The sequence below is a fragment of the Cheilinus undulatus genome, linkage group 6 (assembly GCF_018320785.1).
Source record: "Cheilinus undulatus linkage group 6, ASM1832078v1, whole genome shotgun sequence".
In the NCBI taxonomy this organism is placed as follows: Eukaryota; Metazoa; Chordata; class Actinopteri; order Labriformes; family Labridae; genus Cheilinus; species Cheilinus undulatus.
Window position 1 is genome coordinate 10,906,497 of NC_054870.1, and position 24,133 is coordinate 10,930,629.

General features: G+C 40.7%; 1 protein-coding gene across 2 annotated transcripts in view; it reads left to right on the forward strand.

The window, feature by feature from the left end:
• LOC121511269 (adhesion G protein-coupled receptor A3) overlaps positions 1-24,133 on the forward strand; it is a 450,943-nt gene that overhangs the window by 156,899 nt on the left and 269,911 nt on the right. For both annotated transcript variants that reach the window (XM_041789870.1, XM_041789871.1), the window contains 5 exons: positions 372-536; positions 5,094-5,313; positions 5,736-5,885; positions 10,385-10,546; positions 12,903-13,136. In XM_041789870.1, the coding sequence (XP_041645804.1) occupies positions 372-536; positions 5,094-5,313; positions 5,736-5,885; positions 10,385-10,546; positions 12,903-13,136 (931 nt within the window). The remainder of the gene's footprint in view (positions 1-371; positions 537-5,093; positions 5,314-5,735; positions 5,886-10,384; positions 10,547-12,902; positions 13,137-24,133) is intronic.

A 24,133-nucleotide genomic window follows, 5' to 3' on the forward strand; every position in this document is an offset into this window, starting at 1 on the left:
GAGAAACAGATGCCTTGTACACTAGCAGTAGCCATACTAACTCAACTTTTAGTACTACTAAACATTGTAGACTGGAGCTTTGCAAAGACAGATTTTCATGATAACAGACATGGAGGCTGGCATATCCATCTGTTTTGCAAGGTCAGTATAACCTATTTCAAACTTATAAGAAGCAGTGTCAGGTCAACATTTACAGTAGCTCTTTACCATACTAACACCTCTCAACTCCCACACATGCACCATTGCTGAGTAAAATTCTCATTCTCCATGGTAGAGGGGTCTCCAAGATACTAAAAAGGCTACTTGTGACAACAAATCCACACCAGAAATGTACAGAAAAAAAGTTTAAATATGTCTCCTTTCTCTTCCAGCGAGGTCATCCTCTCAAACATTGATGTGGGCATTGCTGGTGTCTGGGAGTGCTTGGTTACCAGTTCCCGTGGCAACACCTCTCAGCAGATGGAGATAGTCGTTGTTGAGACGTCAGCACCGTACTGTCCCGCTGACAGGGTCTCCAACAACAAGGGGGACTTCAGGTGAGTCACATTCTTCTAGGCCATATGGACACAGTTAGTCCCAACAAACTAAATAATAATGATAAAACATTCAAGGGCGGTCCCAAATAACTGAATATTTAAAAGTTTGTTTCAAAGAACTGTATTCAACTACTAGTCTCATTATCAAATGCCTACTTGAGGAACAACCATCATTCCACTCCACATATATGGGGGTGCTCAGTGTCTAAATCAGGTTTTCCTGTTTTCTCTAAATTAATAATAATCTAATTTACTATATAGATCAGCTTATTGAATGGAGTGAGTGTATATTCCACCACCAGAGGGCTCTCTGTCAAAACAATAACAAAGGAAAATGGCAAATAACAGAATTTGCAATGAGCTGGAAAAGTATAACTTTGCAAAGCCAATGGATTCTGCCATCAGGCAAATTCATCTTGCAAAGCTCCAATCTATGATGATTTTGCATGGTCTGAGAATGGACCAGATCAACCAGCGTCATTTGAAGAGAAAGAGGCGGTACCTGTGGGCGGGGTTAAGTGTACACCAAGCTGGTGTAAAATTAACTATACAACACTTTTTTAAATTAAAGAAGGGCAAAGAATCACATCAAAACCTTGTCTTTGCCCTTCTCCCCAACTGCTTTAGTAGGATTTGTTTCACCAACTGACTCCAGTTATAGTTAGCAACCATAGTGTCTACTGTGGTGAGTTCACTGCGAAGCTGCAAGTGCAAACTACATTAGATGCTTTGTCACTCTGACTAAGCACAGGAAAACAAATGAAACTGACAGAAGGTCTGTCCTCTCTCTTCAAGATGTTTTTCAAAGGTTCTGCTCTTCCCAAGCACTTTAAATGGATGGTTGCACAGACAGGTGTAAGACATATGAATTAGTAAAACAGAATATCTGGCGCATCAGGTTAAGAAAAGTAATTAGACATTTCTCTACTTAGGAATGGATTTGGACGGGCCAATCAGAGCAACAAAACATGTGACGTAGCCGCTCCCGAGCTCCGCCCCTACCGAAGGAGTAAACCAAATATAGAACTGAATAACTCAAATCATGGCGACTGTAGACATGTCAGTACACAACTTTTGTCGCTTTTGAAAAGAAAACAACTCAGTTCTGTTCTTTGTTCTTCTTTTAACTAAGAAATGTTCTGATAAAACTGGCGCTTTAGCTTTAGCAGCATCCACGCTAATTTTTTTTCTGCCATAATTGCACCTCCCTCTTGTCACTGCTTGCTTACGTTGCGACTCTGCCATGCAGAAAGTACTGCCCCTCGACGCTGATTGGTCCTGTCACTTTCTAACCCAAACTGTTCAGACAGGAGCTTTGCAAGATGGATTTGCCAGTTAGAAACATGGAAACGGGCGTATCCATCTGCTTTGCAAGGTTCAATTTCTTGCATTTTGTTAGGAATCCTGAAAAATATCCCTCGCAAGAAACCTAAGGCAGAGATAAGTGTTTTGAAATTTGTATCACTAAGGTTCTTGGCATGGCTAACTTTCAGCAACGTCCAGAGACTTAGCAGGAAGTCCTGTGGGAGTTGATTTGACATATTTTTATACGTGCTATTAGACCCCTTTATAAACACATTCAAGAAGAAACCCTCAAACCAGATGCCCTTTTGTAAATTGACCCTGTGTTGGCTCTCTAGCCCTCTTTCAAGCTTTCACTGATAGAACTGGAAATGGTGCTAGAGGCCTTGAATCCGTGCCACCCGTGTTCATGGGGCGGGACCTAACCAGTAGGCCATCTGCGCACCTAGCTCCAAATTCAATGAAGCTTTAAAAAAATCTTAAGAATCCACCACGTCTCAGGCAGGACTTAAAAGGGGTAGTTACAAACAGATCCTGGTCTTTTCCCAAACCCATACACCAACAGGCAATGATGTTGGAGTTTTCCTATGAAATATCCAAAGTCTTTTCCTCTACTAGAAAGAAGAAACAGATCTCCTTTCCTGATCCTGCATGAATCCAGCTCCAGCCCTCCATTCTTTTTGACCACCTTGTAACCTTGTGAACACACCTCCCACACCCCCAGCCCCTCCTTTTCCCTGTGGGGGTGTGTCGTCCTCATGTACAATCCTTTGTAGCTGCTGTACCTTACAGGCCTCCTCCAGAGCAGCAGGCACGCAGGCTTTGTTTCTGTCAGAGCATTGGAGTAATGGGCTGGAAAATGAGCCCCCTTTTTTGTTGGGGGCGAAATTAATGCCATTTATTACTAAGTAGCTGCTACTGAAACAAGGTGGATGGAGAGAGAGGGAGGAAGGGGACGGGGCGGGTGGCGGCATGATGGCAGGTCTCTCCTCCTAGAACAGATTACAGGCCTCCTGAGTGCTGAGCTGCTTTATTTTCATTTAGATGAAGTCAAAAATGTTGCCACATTAAGCATCACTTTTGAAACCTCTTGGATTTGCTTTAAGGAGAAAGCAAGAAACATCTGGCATCTCCTGTGATTTTGAGATATATATATATATATATATATATATATATATATATATATATATATATATATATATATATATATATATGTGTGTGTGTGTGTGAGTGTGTATGAGCACAGATGAGCCTCTGAGGCTGCACAAGCACCAAAATAGGAGCTTTAAGTTCCCAACTAAACCTGGAGTTCTTCTATTATCCTGGAAATGGAGGCTAATGTAGTGGACTATGACTGTTTGGCTGACTTTTTACACTCTAATGAGCTTTATTTTATTGAAACACTAACAGGCATTAACCCAGAAAATGAACATTTTCCATTCCCCGTGAAATCACCCCGGCTCCTATCAAAGGTTGGTCAGTAGAGCAGGTTGGGAATTTGGCTCTTGATGACGTTATTTACAAATTCTCATTTCTTGCTTCAGAGGAGACTTCACTGAACTTTGCTTGGCCATACGGGGAACTCTTGTAATTACTCTTTAAAGATGAATTTCCCCCTCAGGAAGGAACACACAGGAAAAGGTTTCCCCGAATATAAACACACTTTCTTTGGTTTCATCTGTGGCATCCCAGAATGCAGTTCTGAGCTCTATAAAGTTTTGGGACTTTAGTGAGAAATTAAACAGGCAAGGTTGACATATCAGCACATTAAGGTTCTCCTCAAGATCCTCTCATCATACCAGCTGCTGACCTCAGAAAAGGGAGACACTGAGACTTTTCGTCCCCGCGTATGTTAGGGTACTAATGTTGTTTTAAGGTCTTAAATAGACTGAGTCTCTTTTCTGACCATGCATCAGGCTGGCGAGGCAGAAGCACTGCAAAGCACATCAGGGTGCTATCTCTGTACAGTGCCAAAGGAGCAGTCTTGATGATTATTAGTTATGAAAATACAAAAGACGCAGAGGATGAAGTTTAAGTAGCGAAAGAAGAAGAGGATGTGAGGGGAAAGAGCACTAACAGATGGCAATCACATCCCAGCATGGACACTGATGATGGGGAGGGACTAGCTTAGGTGCTTTTTGACCAAAAGTACCACAAGGTTTTAGTCCCAGGAACTTCTCTGTGGCCCACTGTTGACTGTGTTTCCACCAGAGTCTATGCAAATCAACGCCTTGTTTACTAACCTTCGAAAGCCTTTGTTATCCACCACTGAAAACAGCTGTAGGTCTTTGGTGATATCTTCACTGATACACCTTTGTGATCTGTTGTGTAGAAGTGGGATTGTGATGCTTCCTTCAAAGTCTTATGTCCTGGTCCTACTCTGCTCCTTGCATTTTCGTGAATCTTTTTGGGGTGAGGATTTGCCAAGTGGCTCCTCAAGCTACTTTGTATTCCCCATCAAGTGTGTCACTGCAGTTTGGCAGTGTCTGCATATATATATTTTTTTGTTTTTCCATCATTGTTACTCCTTCCTCATTTCCATGACAACATTGAGATGCTCCTGTCACCATGATATTAACAATACCATGACAACCTGCTATTACATCTTTTACTACAAAGGTTTAGAATCCAAGGATCTATTATTTATCAGATCAGATGTAATCTTTACTTTCTTCTTTTTTGTAGCAGAAACTGTATTTGTAGTTCTACTGAAAACTTAAGCAAAGATTCATAAAGTTAGTATCAAATGTAGACCTTCCCTGGTTGATTCTCCATCATGCCTTTCATTCCCCACCTTTTTGTTTTAACCATAGCTGTTTGATTTAAATATCTAATCTCTAAGGTACAGCTGCAAAAAAGGCAATTTAGGAATCTCATTCAAAGCAGACAACATTAGCCAGCTGTTTTCAAAGGCTGATTGGTCCTCTCATGAGTGTGCCTTTAAGTGCATTTTGTCATTAACCAAAAAACATGTTTAGTTTCACTGTGCAAAAGTGTGGAAAAACAATAACGTTGATTAATAAAGTTGGTACATAAAGTTAATTAAGTCAGAAGTTATCAGTAAGACAGCACATTGTTTCACAATCAACTCTCAGAATCTGGCAGTCTTCTACAAAAACAATTAGAGCTCGCTGTAAATCAAATATGCAAATTAATAATATCCTAAATACACAAAGTATGAAATTACCATCTGCTGCAGAGTGGAGATAACTTTTTTCACTTCAGTCCTGATGACTCACATACTTTGTGTGGCAGGTGGCCAAAGACGTTAGCTGGCATCCTGGCCTTCCTGCCCTGTGCTCCTGCCACCTTTGGCTCCGCCCCCCACCCCTCTGGAAGTGGCCCTCACATCCCAGGTCAGAGGGAGAAGAAGGCGTGGCGGCGCTGCGACCGTGCTGGTCGCTGGGCTGAGGATGACTACACTCAGTGTCCTTATGCCAGCGAGCTGACACGCCTGCTGCACGAGCTCACACAGGTAACTACAACGCAGGACTCTGTTTGCATTTATGATCTGTAAATCAGGTTTTATTTGACCTGTTTATCATGATGTGGTCATTTTAAGTATTTGCTATCCAGGGGTTTTTATCAGTCAGATTCCTAGAGCACAGATAGTAAGATCACTGACTCATCTGTAGCCTGGAGATATTTGCAGATCTGAACATGTAGGCCTTTATGTACATAAGACGAGCCAAGCGATCCCATTCCTCCAGGGATTCCTGCCCCACATTAAAGTAATCGAGTTCACAAACCTACATGCGTGGCAGGAAATAGCATCACACTGATGTTTTATTCATTATATGTTGTCAGAGCTGTTTAATGTGACGTCCCTGTCAAATAGACAGCAGACTGCATATCCCTCCCTTGTGAATATTGTTTTATCTTTTACTTTTATTCCAGATCCCCATAAACACCTCCAATGCTCAGCCTTTAGGCCGGCAGTTAGTGGCTTTCACCAGCAGGGCAGCACACTTCAATGATGTCATGGATGTCATCTTTGTCACTCATCTGGTGGAGAGGCTGACCAGGCTGGTGGAGAAACGGAGAGATGTAAGAATAAACACATTACTCTCTAAAATGCAGTCTATCTTTTCAATCTTGATTCCATTTGAAGTGGATTGTGAATGTGTGCCTGGGAAAAATATGTGGCTAAAAGTCTGATAGGCTTTTATTTTGAAAGATATGTCTCCATCTCTTGGTTCCATCACATCTTTTCTCCATCTCAAGTTCAAGGTACCATTGTTTCGTTTAAAAAATGTAGATTTGATTGAACTGTTAAAGAAATTTGGATTGCAAATTCACTTTATGAAGGTGGCAGTTGGTCCTGATTTGGACCAGTTCGGGACCACTTTCCTACCCATAATTTACACATACACTACTGCTCAAAAGTTTGGGATCACTTGGAATTTTTCTTGTTTTCTATGGAAAAAACTCATAAAATTAGTCTGGATAGGAAATACAGCAAATGAACTGGACATGCTGACATTGTCAGAGTTAGAAATAATGATTTTAATGGAAAAGGTTCTTTAAACTTTGCCTTCATAGAAAAAAAAACCCTTTAGCAGCAATTACAGCCGTGCAGACCTTAGGCATTCTAGCTGTCAATTTTTCAAGGTTATCTGATGAGATTTCACCCCATGCTTCCTGGAGAATCTCCCACAAGATGGATTGGCTTGATGGAGTCTTCCTTCGTACATATGAATATATATACATATAAAGCTGATCCCACAACTGCTCAAAAGGGTTCAGATCCAAAGACTGTGCTGGCCACTCCATTACAGTCAGAATTCTAGCTGACTGCTGATTCTTTAAAGAATTCTTTAGATATTTTAGAGGTGTGTTTTAGGTCATGATCCTGTTGTAGGATGAAATTGGCCCCAAGCAAGTGCTGTCCACTGGGTATGGCATGGCATTCCAAAATCTTGTGATAGCTTTCCTTCCCCAAGGTCCCTTCCACTCTTTACAAATCTATTCTACCACCTCCAAATCACCCCAGACCATCACGCTGCCTCCACCTCACTTGACTGATGGTTTTAAGCTCTGTTTTTGCATCTTTTCATTTGTTCTGCGCCTCACAGACGTTCTACTGTTTGACCCAAAAACCTCAAACTTGGACTCATCCGTGCACAACACCTTTTTTTTTGAGCGGCAATGTACATTGGCTGTGTCACGTTCCACAGCGCAGTGGTTTTGCTCCAACCAAATGTGAGCGAGATCTCAGCAGTGCAGCACTTAGAATTTTGAGACAAGAGGGCACAAGATCACTGAACTATTAGTTCAAGCTGGACAAGTATGCCAACAGTGGATTATTTTCCTTATTGGGGTTATGTTGGACATGATTCCATGATTTGATTGCTCCAGCCTTGGGTGAGTACATTAGAAGTTAAAGGTTAATGTTTGCTAAAAAGGATGTGTGATTTCATGTAAAACTCAAAGGTCTGTGACCCACTGACCTCCTGATTATCTTTTGCTTGTGCTGCAGGATGAGACACACTCTGATGGCATGATGACGTGTGTTAATGTTGGGTTTGACTGTGTTTCTGACTGCTACCTCTAAGAGATGTTTCTTTGAAGAGAGTATTTAATAATACTAGTTGTACTTTCTCTTGAGAAAAAGGGAAAATATAGCAAGAAAAAAAGGACTGAAAAACACCTGAGATGGTACATTGAGACCGGGACATCATTGGGACACTTAAACAGTCTTCATGTTACCTAATTATTGTCAGACCTAAAAGGCATGTCTACTTTGTATTTACAAACTAGAAAAGCTCTAGGAGAGCGCAGACCTCTGCCCAACAGTTCAGTGCCATTCATTTTCAGGAGTCGTTTATTTGGCAAGTGGCCATTTATGTTGGAACCTGCTAAGAAGTGTGTCACAACTCACCAGATGTCATACTGATTTGGAAAAGCATCCACAGTATGCAGTGGAGCAGTTTTCCTCATGTACTGCTTCCCACGATGCAAGGTATAAACGGATCATAGCGACCAGCAGCAGCAGCATGAAAAACAAGACTAGGTTAAAACCTAGTATATGGCTGACCACAACTATCTAGGATGCCTGTTGAAGTGCCTGACAGAGATGTGTGTTCTGGCAGAATGATTTTGTCATGATTGTTAGTAGTTTATTATTTTTAGCCAAAGTTATAGTAAGTGGTTACTGAAATGTAAAAGGCTATACGTTGCCTTCTCTCCATCTGTCTCCTACTGTGTGTGTGATGAAGCCCTGAGCACCGTCATCCCATACTTACTGACTTACTCAGATACAGACAGAGGAATCTGTGGGGCTGATCAGTGGTCAGCCAACAATAGCATTAACTAATTAGCAGGTAACATTACATAATGGACTTGAAGCACTCTGTGGCACGAACGTTGCTAATGTACGTCGCTTTGAATGAAAGCATCTGCTAAATGACATTGTAACATTATAATATTAGCTGGCCACGGAAAGTTTCACATTAGTGCTGTATGTTATAAAAAGGGAGCAAGTTTTATAGGAGCTGGATAATCGTCATATTTATTGGGCAGGACAGCTTTTATATCTTTAGATATTTTAATGCAAAGAGAACTAGCTCAGACTATTTACAGTGCAGTGGTGCAAATCAAAAACTGTTGAAAATACTTTCTTAGAGTCATTACTCAGGGATTATACATCTCAAAGGTAAATGTTCATCCATGTGGAAATCACCAGATTTCTTTTAACCTCCTGAGACCCGAGTTTTTGTTTGATATGCATTTTAAATCTCCCCACTTTTTTGGGATAATTAAGACCTGATAAGTTTACAAGCTCAGACTTGTCCTTGAACAGGAATTAACTGGCCAAAAATAATGCCCACTACCAACGCAAACTCCCCAAAATTTCAGAGAATCTACCTAAAATTTCTGAGAAAGATTTTTAAACATATTTTTAAAATTTCTCATTAAATTTCTCAAATATTTCTTCAAATATTTCTGAAAATTTTCAGTGAAGCTTTATCATAAAACCTAAATTTAAATAGAAGTTTCCCAAAAATCCCATGTTAATTCTTGAAAACAAAAACCCCCTTCACACATTTTCTGTAACAATTGGGGAAACTTTTGTTAACTAAGTGCCAAAACTTAAATAAAAACAGTTCTCGAAAAAAAAAAAAAAAAAAGAAAAATCCCCCAAAATAATTCCCTAGTGTATTCTATACCCAAGTGTATCACCAAGATTCGATTAAAATGACGGGAAATTCCCCCAATTATCCTAGAAAATTTCCTATAATTACATAGAATTAAAGGAATTTTAATGGACATTTGCTTTCGAATAAAATTTCCAAAACAAAAAAATAAAATTAGAAAAAAACTTGAGAAAAAATATCCCAGTTTTTCATGTTAATATTCATGAATTTAATTCCAGAGAAAGTTAAAAAATATACTGAAATATCCATGAAATTCCTGAAAATTCCATAACAAATTCTCCCGATATTTCAAGAGTTAGTTACATTTCAGTGGATGTTCCAAACAGTTATCTTAAAAATTCTGATCGCAGAAGCTACTATTATGTAATATTCTCATATGTGCACACAGAGTCTTAGGAGGTTAACTGAAACCAGCTAAGCTGGGTCCAGCATACTGCAACAAACTGTTGTTTGGCAGTTTTACTAAATACACATGCCAAACACAGTGTGCAGTAGACAGAATACACCTCTGTGTTTTACAGTGGTGTGTAGCAGGTAATTTTGAATATGATTCGAACCTGTAAAAGCAATGATTAGACTTTCAGCCTCTCCTATTAACAGTTTTATACTCTTCCTGTTTCTAAATGCTGATTTGCATTAAAAAAAACAAAGAAATCCCTTCATGCAGGCCTGAAAAGCGTCTTCCAGGACTAAGCAAAGAGGGGAAAAGGATGCTTCAGTGGACATCAGCGGGAGACACACATGTTAACACGCAGCCGCTCCGCCTTCAATCTCTCAATCGATTCCAGACAGCTTAACTTTTCACCTTTCATGCTTCCCTCTCGCTCGTGTTGGCTTTGGACCTGAATGACAATTATTGTTATGAAGACGCATCTCTTTTTGGTCGAGCTGAGTTTTGCCTTAAGTGAACTCCCACTCTGTCTGTGTTGGGTGGCCTTACGTCACGATAAAGGTCAGGTTTTGCAGAGGGTGGGCGTTAAGCTAAGTCAGTGAAAAGAATCAATAAGCACTCTCACTTGTACAATTACTCCTCATAGGTCACCTGGGAGGGGTTATTATAAGGAGATACTTAACGTTTTATCATTCCTTAGACAATGCTGATGAGACCACACTCATTCATCCAATAAAGAACAGTCAAATGAGGCAACAATGAAAAGAACAGTAAGTAAATAGCAAAGTGCCATCCCATGGAAGTGATTAGGCCCCATTGGAGCTGCTAATCTAAATTAAATCTGCCTATAATGAATGAAGCCACCATGGCCTCCCTCGCAGTTCTGACTGGAGATTATAAATGTGCCTGTTATGGAGGATATGATTGATGTGCTTGATGAGTCTGCCTCTCAGTGTGTACGTGGCCTTTATGCATACATGTCTGCTTGTGTTTTGCAGCTTGGGGACTATATATCAGACATAGCCAGTAACATGATGCTGGTGGAGGAGCATATCCTGTGGATGGCGCAGAACGAGGCTCGAGCGTGCACCCGCATCGTCCAATGTGTAGAGCGTATCGCTGACCTGGCGCTGACCGGAGACAACCAAGTCATTTCTAAGGTACAACTGAACGTTGAGACATTAACACTTTTAGAAGAAGAAAATATGGTGGTTATGTCTGAATTGATGATAAAACATTCAGTTTGATTCCCTCTTATGGTTAAATGATAATGTCCAAATTATAAATGAACTTTTCATGGAAAATACACACTATGAATAACAGTATTGGCAGCCTGACCATTGCACCAACAAGGAACTATAAAATACATGGGCTTTAATATGGAGTTGACCCCACTTTTGCAGCTATAACAGCCTTCACTCCTCCTGAATTTTATTTTTACGAGATTTTCAAGCGTTTCTGTGGGAATATGTGCCCATTCATTTATAGAATTTCAGTTCCAGTTCATCCCAAAGGTGTTCGATAGGAAAGGTCAGGGTTCTGTGAAGACCAGTCAAGTTCTTCCACACCAAACTCATCAAACCATGTCTTCATAGTCCTTGCTTTGTGGGGCACAGTCAGGTTGGAATAGAAAAAAGCCTTGCCCAAACTGTTGGAAGCATAGTCCAAAATATCTAGACCGGCCCTCACTGGATATAAGATGCCAAGCCCAAACCCTGAAAAACAGCTCAATACAATTAACAGAGAAACATGATGAAATTTCTCAAACTGTCTCTTTGCAAAGGTGACATCCATCACAGTACAACGCTGAAGTTAGTGAGCTCTTCAGAATGACTCGTTTGGTTTCATAGAGGTTTGCAAATGGAGACAGCAAAGCTAGATGGCTGATTTACACACCTGTGAAAATGGGTCTCATTGAAACACCTAAATTCAATAATTAATGGGTGTGGCCAAATACTTTTGTCCATGTAGAAATTTGGGTGTCACTTTTTGGAGTAATAACTGGAATGCTGCTACCAACAACTGGAATCAGTCTTAACAGAACATAGCCATATTTTCTCATTATTTTTTCTGTATCTTTTTGTTTTTTAGCTTTTTAATGTAACTAGTTAATCCAGAAAAAAATCAGTTTCACTACATCAAAGCTTCACTCAGGAGAAATTTTGCAAAGTAAACTAAAGCAACAAAACAAAGCATTTTTATTTATAGCTGTTAATATTATTTTTGATGTTATTATACTTTTGTTTGTTAATGTTGTTTTCATATCAAAACAAATTATTGTTTTGTTTCGTTTTTTTTTGTCAGTGCTAATTTTGGAAATTTGGTTGGATTTCCCTGTACTTAAAAATTAACTAATTTGTAAATTCTGATATGTTCATTATAAAATCTTGATGAAATCTGTTGATGATAGTCAAAATAATGTTAACAGCTGGATGGGAGAGATGGCTCAGGATGGTCGCCCCTGAAACTGTCGTTCAGACCAGCCCTTGATCACCACAGAGCAGCACATTTATCCTACTAACAACCTAAAACCTCCTCTTCCTGATTTAATTCAATTATTTAATTGGCCCAAAAGACTGCTCACTGTGAGAAACAATGAATGTTGCTAAGCAACCAGGATGCAGATGCAGAAAAATGTATAATGTTGATGTTGCAAAATATGTGAAGTCAAAGTGACTGCCATTGGTCTTTCTAAGAAGAAGAGATCACATCAGAACCAGAATGAGCCTTTTTGGCCAAGTATGCTTATGCAACAAGGAATATGTCTCCAGTTTGCTATACTCTCGATGCACAGAAAATATCCATCAAATACGAAAATAAATAAAACTGAAAAGAGTTTTAAAATGAGATTCGCATGTGTGCAAGCTGTTGTTAAGTTTCTACTAGTATATTCAAATTAGTGTGCATTGATGGCATGGTCGCAAGGTGTGGAAAGGCTGCAAGAATGATGACTAGGCATGATCAAAAGTATGAAATATGCAGGGATGTGGGCAGATCAACATGAGCATAATGTAACATCGTTTATATTAACTAGTTTATCACTGTAAGCTTTCTTACAGTATTCAAGTTACAGTAGAGCAAAGCTGTTTCTTGCACATTTTGCAATAACATTTAAAGTTTAAAAACTGCCAATTTTAAGGTAAGTCAGTGACCGGCATCATTGTCACTTTTTAATTCAGCAAAATTATAAGTATTATAAATGTGAGAACTGTGAAAATGACTGCCCTGGTCTTTCTAGTCTTTACTGACACTCTGACCACCCTCAGTCAGGCCAAAGGTCGGTTATCTGACTAAAAGTCCCACAGCTTCACCTCTTTTCTTTCTGCGCAGAATAATGAGAAGTTAATCTGGCTCCAGCAGATAGCTAGAATAAGGCACGAGAAAGATAAATTACTTCCTTTGTTTCTTCTCCCTTCTGTCAATTTTTTTAACCTCTGCGCTGTCACTGTGGATAAAAGCATCTGCTAAATGACTAATATTAATCTCTGTCTTTGTTTAACCCTTCCCTCCCCTCAGGTGTCTGCTAACATAGCTCTGGAGGCCTTTCTGATTCGTCCATCGAACTTTCTCGGTCTGTCCTGCACGGCTCTTCAGCGCCCGCTCTCCTCTGCCTCGGCGCCCCGTCTCGACAGTCGCTCCAGCAGTGACAAGGACACGAGCAGAGATCGTGACGCTGAGGAGGAGTCGTTGCTCAACTTCAAATGCCACACTGTCAACAGCAGCGGCTCGCCAGCCAGTCAGCTCAGCAAGGTAAGTCTCAGGTTAATAAATGGTGTGAAACTACACAGCCACTCTTTTCTTTCCTCTGCTTTGTTGATCAAATTCACTGACATTAGGAGACCTCCAGTGTTTCTCTATCACTGTCTGAATGTTTTTTGAGGAAATGGTTATGAATTTTTGGAAATGGTGTTCAAAGATGGGAGGATCATCTTAAAAGCTCTGTGAAAACCAGACGTGTTGTGGTGAGATCAATGAAAATGTGTATATTATTTCAGTCTAGTCTTTTTTTTTTCAATCGTGTTTGCACAAGTGTTATATTGCCAGTTCTGATAACTTGTGATGAATCCAGGGTAGGGCTGTTTTTTATCTCTGTATTTTATAAAATAAAAGTTCAACTTTCTGAGGATAAATTAGAGAAACTGATCCTAACCAGAAGAACTGAAGGGAATTTTGTCATCCAAGTAAATAGATGGCTGTTGCTTTATTCTTCCATTGGCTGACAACTTGACAAACTACAGGCAGCATGATGTGATTACCTTCTGAAAATGTGTGATCTGTTGGAGTGGAAACTAGTTTGAGCTTAAATTGGTGGGTTTTTTTTTGGTCTGACGAATTCTGCAGACCCAAACAGCTTTTCAGATATGCTGAGGCGGTTGAGCATGTAGCTGGTTCTCAAAACTCATATTGCAAAACAGTGCCAAGCATAGCGAAATAAAACACTTCAAAAATGTTCAACATTGTGTGCAGTTGACAAAAGTTGGAGTCGTTGTCAAGTTTTAATTATAAATTTGGCCGCTGTGCCTAACATGAGCTCTTTATTTTCGCTGACTGTCATTATTTTTGGATGCATTTATAGCTTTATTATGAGATAAAAACAAGCTGTCAGCAGATCATTCTTTGACACCTGAAGTGTATGAATTCTGACATGTGAGCAGTGCAGGCTCTGGGTTCAGCCTTTCTGCTGTCTGTTTTGGCATTAACCAAAGTCTAACAGCAGCTAATGTGGGCATGTGTGCTGTGAACTGTGGAAGTAGTCCACGGATCTTTGAATGAAAAGGCATTAAGATGAGAGACAGAGGGTCATCCATGATCAGCGGATAGAAAAGTTTAGTTTTAGCAGACAAGCTCTGATTGGACAACGGAGTAATATCTACTGAATACTAAATGAAGTGACAGGTACAATTTCATAAATAATTATTTCAACTGAATAAGCGGGTTTTTGTGTCGTGACAGTTTAATCATGTTTATGCTGAGAGAGGCTAGATGAGCTGGTGGTGATTTTGCGCTGTCCTTGGTGCTGAAACACGGCAGATTTGACTGACAGCTGCCGCTCAGAGAAAGTGTGAGGGAGAGTGAAGCTCTCCGTCGATGGGCGATTGTACGTACTTCTCTGCAGGTGATTCTTTTTTAATCATTTAGGGTAATAGGTTGTTTGCAGTCACATGATCTTCTTGGCACAGGGCACTGATTTTCGATTTTTTGATGTATTCCATGACTTCTTTGTTTCCCCCTTACTGCCGGAACAACGCCCGGTCTGCGTTCCGGGACCTGAAGATTTACAAATTAAGCACAGAACACAACAGTCATTTTAAAATGTGCCATTTAATAATAAGTTACCTCAACTAGTGGACCAGCTGGATCCAAATTATTGTCGTGTCATGCTGCAGTGATTCCAAAACTATAAAGTGCAGAACAATGCGAACATTATCATCAGCAGAACACTGTTAAAATGACAGCTAAAAAGGTTCATATTACATATTACAACTTCAGATGCACTCAAAATACTAATGGGAGGTACCTATAAGCAGACGTCTTTCTTCGTCTCTGTCTCTGATCACAGTCCTATCATCTACAAAAGCATAGATTGTTGATCCTTGATCATTTTAAACACAGTAAATGAGAAAACAGCCAGCAAATGCATGGGCAGCCTGTCTAGTTATTACTTATGGGAAACACTGGCTAACCATGTGTGTAAGGCATTGTTGCCTTTAAACATGAGATGCATAGCACTGCCTTCTTATAGAGTTTCAAAACATTAGCAGTGTTTCACTGTAGTTATTGCTGTGTTGCAGCAGCTCATTTTTATTTCATAATGTCTGTTAAGACGATTAAATTACAGACTTCACTTATCAAGTTTGAATGCCAAACATTGATGTCAGAGGTTAATTCCCATATTAACAAAGGTCTGTGGGTAATGGTAATATTATTGAATGTAATATAATACTATTGACCTCTTGCTGTCATATGACCGGCGTCGACATTACACTACTGTGCATGCACTTATTAATTTTGGGTTGTATTTCAGAGCCATAAAAGTAAGAGGAAGTTACATAATAGAATTATCCTACTTAACACAAATGTCACTGACTCTGTCCGATGAGCTGAGTCACCTCGAGGGCGTTCACAAACACAGAAACTTGCAGAGACCAGACTGAGAGAGGATCTGTGCTTGATGCCTCCCGGGGTCCCTGCAGTTGTAGTTAAAGCCCTAAGCCTACCTTATTTCATTTCTCTCAGTTTATGTAATCACGCTGTGGACAGCATTTCTCCACCGACAGTGATCTTAAAGCGCTAAAAGTTTTGATGCTCATAAAGCTGCCCTTAACATCAGCAGATGTGAATGTTAGCTTTAGCACATCCCATGCTTCTGATGCAAATGAGGCATTGCTATAATCACTTGATCCATACGATACGTAAATATCATATGTGGTGAAGGAAGTGAGGAGCATCTTGAAATTGATGGGAATGAAGGACAGTTTAAATAGACCTGCATGCAGCAGTTCTCAGAAAATGTCTACATACATTGGGTACGACCCCAACACTTAAAACAGTGATTAACCTCGCATGGAGGTGATTGATATCACATATTTCCTCTCGTGCACTCATACATTACCAGATGAAGGGACAGATGTCTTTAAGGAATCTTGTTATGAGAGCTACAAGGCTAAAAGCACCACTTTAACAGCTTTTCTCCCTCATTTTGACACAGACATGCTTTTGATTAAAAACTCTGGTATGCTACTAACCAAATAAACTTTGTTGTGTAAATGGTGGAGTCTTAATGATCGTTAGAAAAATAAGCCTGGTAGTGCCTCTTTTCAGTGGCTGACTCTTAGAACACTTGAATGATCATTTGTGGTCAGGGAGTGGGAGGCGGTCATTAAGAATAACAGGGAACAGAGGAAAGTTGGTACTTTAAAGCTCTAAATTGATCTGTAACGGCAATTATCATCAGAAAATGTCTACATGCTGTACATTGATCTGTACGTTTTCAAAACCGGGATTTTTTTCCACAGTTTAACTGATACCTGGTATGGAGGTGATCGATGTCACAAATTACTTGGCCTCAGCAGACCTTAGCATCTAGCACTGTCTAGTTAGATAAAGGGAGACAAGAGTCTTGAGGAGTCTTGTACTGAGCTAATGGGCTAGCTGAGGAACTCTGACACATTTAGAAAAAGAAAATCTCATTTTGTTAGAACGTTCTTTTGATCGTACAGTGATATACTATCACCTGAATAAACCTTTTGGGGTCTGCGACAAAATAAAGATCTGCTATTCATGAAAAAGTCGGTGCTATGAAATGGCTGTAAATTTGAGCTACAGTAGCTAGCTATGCTTGATTCTCACTTTTCTTTCCTGCACCCTTTGTTCTTATTCAGTCCACATTTAAAAAGTCATTCTGTGACTAAATGAAGAGAGCCAAACAACCAGCTCTACTGAGTTGAGTCAAACGATCTGTATCGCTTTGAAGAGACGGATTTCCCATCACAGTGAGCGAGGCTGGACAGAAATCAGCTGGGGAAACATGAGAAAGATCAGAGTTTAATCTGCTCAACCATAGCAAAATAGTCCTGAATGAAACCGGACCAGCAATCATTGCATGACACCACTCATCTAGGCTTTACATGGAGGCTTTTTTTTGATACTGCCATTTTTTATGTCCTTTTTTGTTTGCCTGGATATTCCATTACTTTCAGTAGCTTAAGAATGACAGCTTTTTTCATTTCTTCACTTTGAATGTTTGGCAGGGTGATAAACAGCTCAATTTTTCCCCTCTTGGTAGTGTTTCTCTATGCAGAAATCACTACTATGAGTTATGTGCAGCTGTGTGACATCATCTACAAAGAACCTTTATGAAATAGCTCTTTAATATGAAGCACAGCAGCAGGATCCTGTTTGAGAGTGGGTTTCCTTTCTTCCATTTTTTTCTGTTATTTAATTCCCATTTGAAAATCCATAGTGTTACCAAAATAAGAGCAGTGTAGGAGCCAAAAGACCAGCTGTTTGTACTGAGCTGAACCAAATGATCCGGTTCTCTAAAAAGAGACTGATTTTCCACCAGAACATGTCAGGCTGGTTGGACATCGGTTATGGAAACACAAGCAAGATCAGGGTCGTGTGAAACTGTACTGATGTATTTGGACTGCTTGGTTAGAAAAGGCCATACAAGAGCTAAGATAAAGAGGCAGTTCACAGCTGAAACAAAGCTGGTAGTTGGTGTTCATAAGAGAAATCCTGGTTTATGGACTAGGCAAAGGTCAAGTTCCAGTAGCTGGAAGCGGAAGGAAAGTTTAAACAGACACAGTTCATGGAGAAATCGAGGAGACTGAAGAAAACCTGCAGTGATTTGTTTTTCAATTTTCTGGGAGGGGTGAATATTTCTGAGTAATATACAACCAACTGACCTGAGCACAAACGTTCATAGTCAAACTTGCACAAGTAATGTAAGGCAAAAATGTGGTTTGCTTTTGGTCAGAAAAAAATAAAAATAAAAATAAAATGATGCTGGTGAAGGAAAGCAACTTCGGAAGAAATTAAAATAAAGTAGTGTGAGGGAGAACAGTTTGTTCAGCAGCTCGTGGGCACAGTGGAATGAATTCTGCTACCCCACACAGCTGAAGCCTGCGAGAAGGATCACCACCTGCCCCTGAGTCTGTTGCTGACTATTTGTCCCTGTGAGATGACAACCTGTTTGGGTTAGTCGGCAAGCTGTAAATCAGCAGGTGATAGGTGGGCTGTAGTGGGGGCTCGACCAGCAAATAGGACAGTTGTCTGGGAGTCAGTGAATGTTGGCCCCTCCCCAGTGATGAATAAGATGGCCTTGTGTCCCTGTCACTTTAAATCAGTCCCCCCCCAATGGTTCTAGTTGTGTCTGCCCGAAATGACAAACACCCTGTCGTCGGCATTGTGCTTCTGCAGACGGCAGGCGAGACATTCAGCTCCCCTGGCACTGAAGTGGCAGAGTTGTGCAACATTTGAACAGTTTGCACCCTCCAGCTATTCAGTCCGCCGAAGAATTCACTCGGAGTGCGTGTGAGCGTGCTCTGTCTGTGCGTGTTGGTGTGTCAGCAGAGGGTGCGTGCCTGCGTGCGTGCCTGTCCTTCAGTCTGCATGCTTATTTCATTTTCTTCATCTACTCTGGTGAGACGGTGTCAAGTCTCTGTGGTTTTGTCAGCAATTACGGCACTTAATTCTTGCTCTAGGCTGTGTGTACATTGTGTGCATATATGTGTGTATGTCTGCATTTCCAGAAGTTAAGCTGCAGCATGGGTAGGCCACTCCACCAATTAGTTTAAAATCAGCTCCTGATGATTTCCAGGTGGGCTCTGTTAAATCAGGGGAAATATTTATTTTGGTGAACAAGGAGAACACATCATCATGGCTGCACTTCCTGATTCTGACAGCTTTCCCTGCTCCCTCTCTCTCTTTCTCTCTCCCTCTCCCTTTCTAAAGCTGAACCTGAATATGTTTATTTTTTACATTTTCTTTGTGCCAGTGCTGCACTGTGTGTCCTTGGGTGTATTTTTGCACACAGATATCAGTTGTTTAAAAAATGTTGAAATAAGATTCTTTGGTAATATCTGCTGTACTTCAAGACCTCTGATCAGAATTGTTGTTTACTTTAGTGGGCAAATATGTTGCACAGCTTTCATATTTTGCATTTTTTAAATGCATCTTCCATGCACACTTTACCATATTAGTGCTTTCTCCAATCTACATTAGGGCTGGTCAGGCCAGGTCAGGTTTGGGAGCATATGCTGGTTCGGCACTTTGCTGCGTCAACCTCGGTCCTATACTGCTCTGGCCTCCTGATGGCCATCTAGGCCTGTGCCAGGCCAATGCCCCATTTCTCCAGGTATCCTCAGCTGCCCCCGTCACAATGCATGCGGTCACCCAGTGTCTGGACCAGCCCAAGTGGTCCTGGGCACCCAGTATGTGGTGAGCTGGATCAGACCTGGAAGAGTGCATCAAGTGCCCTTTGAAGTGCAGCGACTATTCCTGTATCAGCCAGCTCACCCTTCCCATCCCTGCCCCCTGGAGCACATCAGCATTAGACACAGGGTCTTACCAATGATACCCAAAGAGAGGTTGTCACAAAGGAGTCCAGCGGGCACCTCTGGCCATCAGTCAATACCCAGGCCTCACCAGAGTATCGTTGGACCAGGAAGGCTAAAGGACTCTGACTTTCGTTTTCATGCTCAGATAGGGAGCACAACACTGTGCCTGATGTTAGCCTCGATGCAATAAGTAGCTGCCGATGTAGGTGAACTGCTCTACAACTCCCATGCTCTTACAAATCACAGACACAGCTTCAGTATCAGCATCCAAGTCATCCCCAAATGCCAGGGTTTTTGTTTTTGTTCAGGAGTCAAGCATTCCCAATGCCTAAGCCTCCTCATTCAGCAAGTTAAGAGCCCCCACAAGGACATACTCTCTGCAAGGATCTCAGCATCATCAACAAAACTGAAAACAAAAAAAAAAAACAAAACTGAAGGAGCATTTTGCGATCAATTATGTTAACTGGCAACAGCTCAGTAATGTGATTGGGTATTAAAGGAGTTTTTAGAGAGGCAGAGTCTCAGGAGTAAAGATAGGCAGAGATTCACCAATCTGCACAAACTGTGTGTAAAAATAACATTGTCACAAAAATGTTCCTCAACGTAAGATTGCAAAGACTCTGAATATCCCATCATTTACAGTACATGATATCATCAAAAGTTTCAGAAAATTTGGAAAAATCTCTGTTTGCAAGTGACAAGGCCAAGGGTCAATGCTGGATGCTGGTGATCTGCAGACCCTCAGGTGGCACTGCATAAAAAACAGGCATAATTCTGCACAGGAAACCACTGCATCAGCTCAGGAACACATTGTCATTATGTGTCAACACAGTTTACTGTGCCACATCCATTCATCCATTTTCTATACCCCTTATCCTGGGAGCCATGGGGGTGGGGGGCTGGAGCCTATCCTAGCTGGGCGAGAGGTGGGGTACACCCTGGACTGATTGCCAGTCATTCACAGGGCTGTAGAGACAAGTAGAGACAAACAACCAGGCTTGCTCACACTCACACCTATGGCTAATTTAGAATCACCAATTAACCTAACAAGCATGTCATTGGTGGTGGGAGGAAGCCGGAGTACCCGGAGAGAACCCATGCATGCATGGAGAGAACATGCAAACTCCACACAGAAAGGCCCTGACCAGGAAGCAAACCAGGAACCTTCTTGTTGTGAGGCAATAGCATTAACCCCTGCACTGCTGTTCAGCCCTGTTCCACATCCACAAATGCAAAATAAAGCTGGATCATGTGAAGAAGAAGCCATATGTGTGCAGAAACGCCACAATAATCTCTGGGCTGAATCACATTTAAAATGGACTGAGGCAAAATGGAATAATCCAAATATGAAATCCCTTTTAGAAACCATGGACATTGTGTCCTGCTATCTCAAGAGGAGAATCACATTCTAGCTTGTTATCAATGCACAGTTCAAAAGCCAGCATCTCTGATGGTATGCAGTTGCACAAGTGTGTATGATGTGGGCAGTTTACACTTCTGAAAAGATACTATCAATGCTGAACAATATACAGAGGTTTTGGAGCAACTTATGCTCCCATTCAGATGCCATCTCATTTAGGGAAGGTCCTGCAGCAAGACAATTCTAAACCACTGCATCCTTCCCAACATTATGATTTCACAGTAGAAGAGTCTATGTGCAGAACTGGCCTGCCTGCAATCCAGACCTTTCACCAATAGAAAACACTATTGTTAAGATATCTCAACATTCTTTTTTACATTTACATTTTAGAGCGCCCCAACTTCTGGGGGAATTGGGGTGTAAAGAGAAATGTAGGAAAAACTGGTATTGCAACAATAGAGAACCTATATCTTTATTTTTAGCCCCACCTGGCCTTGAAACACCAAATGGGAAGATATTTGTGTTTAAAATCCTGACATTTTTTTTAGAAGATTCTGCTGATCACTAACATTTCTTATTTGTGATTTGTTCTTGGCTAAGATCAAAATCCACAACACTCCAGAGCACTCTCAAGAACATTTGAGTGTTGGTATGAGAGGATTAAATCTTACATCTTTTACTCCTCAGCACTGAAATGACCAGTTAAATAGCAAATAAAATATAACTTATAAAGAAATAACCAATGAAATATAACTCAAAACTTCTTTTTACTGCATTTTTAGCAGTTTTATACTTTTATAGATCAAATAATATGAGAAATTACATACATTTTGTATGGTCAATCATTAATTTAAACAGACAGTGTTTGATCTTATCTGCAGAATGCTATATTACAAATTTAGATTTAGCCTGAGTGAGTCTTCTTTAACTTTGCAAACCAATGGACTGGCCAAATTTTACATCTGTCATCAGGCAGATCCATCTTGAAAAGCTCCAAGCTGAAACGATTGTGCCAGGTCTGAGAACTGACCAGAGTGATCAACATCATTTGAGGACAACAACGGGGTAGCTACAGGTGGGGTTTAGTTGTGCTGGAAACCTATAGCAATGGCTGCCGCTGTTGTAGTGATTAGCTCATATGTAGTTGCTTTTTAGCTACTAAATAGCTGTATAGCTGTAGTATAGCAGCTATTTTATCTGAAGTGGGCCATGTTTCATTATTAATAAAAGAGCAAAGAACAGCACTTAAAGCTTTTCATGACAGAAACGATGTTCTAGCTCTCCTCCTGACATCCTTCTGCATGAGTTTGGATAGTTAGAGATGGGGTTTGGTTGTATTGTAAGCCAGTATAGGGATATGGAGCGATAAGCTTGGATGTAGCTACAGTGGCAGTTTAATCAGGACTTATCCAGATTTTTTGTTAGAACAAGAGCAAAGTACTGCATTGAAAGTATTTCTTTGCAGAAGGGATGTTATTGATCTTCTTCTGATCTGCTTTGGCATGGGTCCGGGATGGTTCGGGATGGGATATTGTTGAATTGCAAGCCCAGGTCACTAAATCAGTGACAGTCATTGTTAAAGGTTTAGCAATGAGATCTGAACAGGCTGTCTTCATTTGAGGGAAGAAGAGCCACAGTGATAGCCTTTCTTAGCAGAGAAGATGCTTTTGCACTTCTCCCAGCCAGCCTTGGCATGAGTTTCATCCACCAACAAGCTCCATTGTTTGTTAACTGGCTGGAGCTACACATGTCTACCACCTAATTTTGACTTGTTGCTCTGATTGGTCCTTAATGAATATGAAAGAAAGTTTATCAAATCACCTTCGGGGAATTCTTTTGAAAACTCCTGCCTTTCTAGAACTCTTTGTATGGGAGGTTTCCCAGATATATGTGAAATATATTCCATGTAATGGATATATGAAACAGCCATTCTGGCATGTCAGATCAGGAAATGTATCTTTAGACACTTGTTTAATGTGGGTTAGGGTTTTTTTTAGCCATTATTGGATAGCCATAGACAGACAGGAAATATGGGGAAAGACATGCACAAATGTGTGTTGAGGACTATATCCTCAGTTTATGGTTGCCTGCTCAACCAACTGAGCCTAACTGGCATCTGTGCGCTTGAATCAAATCATACTCACTTTGAAAAAAAAATATATATCCATATATCCTATATTCTAGGCATTTCTGATTGTTCTGATTTTGTTTCTGAAAGTAATTTACCAATTCACTGATTGACTGAGCATGCATTGGTGCTGTCTGACATGGCTTTTTTTTCTAACAAGAGATGGATGCCTTCTATAGCCCTTTAATCAAGAAACAAATCTAGTGAACAAGAGCTTTTTTTCTATTATGTCATTTATAAAAAGAAGCTGATATATTGTGTAGCCGCTCCTCTGCTCTGTCACTTCTATTCTGCCTGGATCACCTGGATCACGGGTATAGAGCAGTGCCATTATTTACACATTAGTGACTCAGGCCTGTGATGGAGATTATTACTGAATCACTGGCTAGCTGGCATGGAGAAAGCATAATGATACGAAGCAGGGCTGCAGAACATTAAAGGCCAAAGCCACACTGTATCTCCATTAAGTTAATCTTGATTTAACAAGGCATGTTGACTAAGAGCATCACATAAACGAAGCAGCCAATTTACAGCAGGAGTCTTGTAGGTGGAGAGAGGGTGTCACATTCAATCTTAATCACACTAGAGAGGTGCTTGACTTGAATATAGTCAGAGAATGACTAAAATAAACAACTTAACCTAAGTCGATGACAAGCATTCCTGCAATGATAAAAAGAGGTGTCACTGGACTGAGTCAGTACCACCAGCTGGGCTTATACTGTTGCAAATGTGCTGCTAAAATTCAGTATAATTGAATCTTTTCCTGGAGAGGCAGCCATTTTTACAGGAACTCTCGCTTTTGTAAGACCTGATGTATTTAAGTGAAAAAAAAAGTTGTGGAAAGGTCAGTTTTCGTGCATGAGATGAAGAAGTGTAATACTTGTTCCACCTCATTTAGCATTCACAATGACCACATCTCGTCCTCCCTGAGCGGCTCACAGTCTCACACCTCCAAGCGGCCCGGTCTCCCCAGCTCCTGCTCATCTGGAACAGCCAAGGGGCTGCGGAGCAGCTTCCTGCTCTGAAGCACTTTAACGGTAATTGTTAGGGGGCTGGAAAGTGACTTCTGCAGCCCATGAAAGAGCTTTAATCTATTCAAGTTATCATCGCCCTGCAACAATATCGTTCTGTCTCTGCCCTCCTCTCTAACTTTCACTGGGCATGTGTGAAAAACTTCACCAATTACTGCAAAACTGCT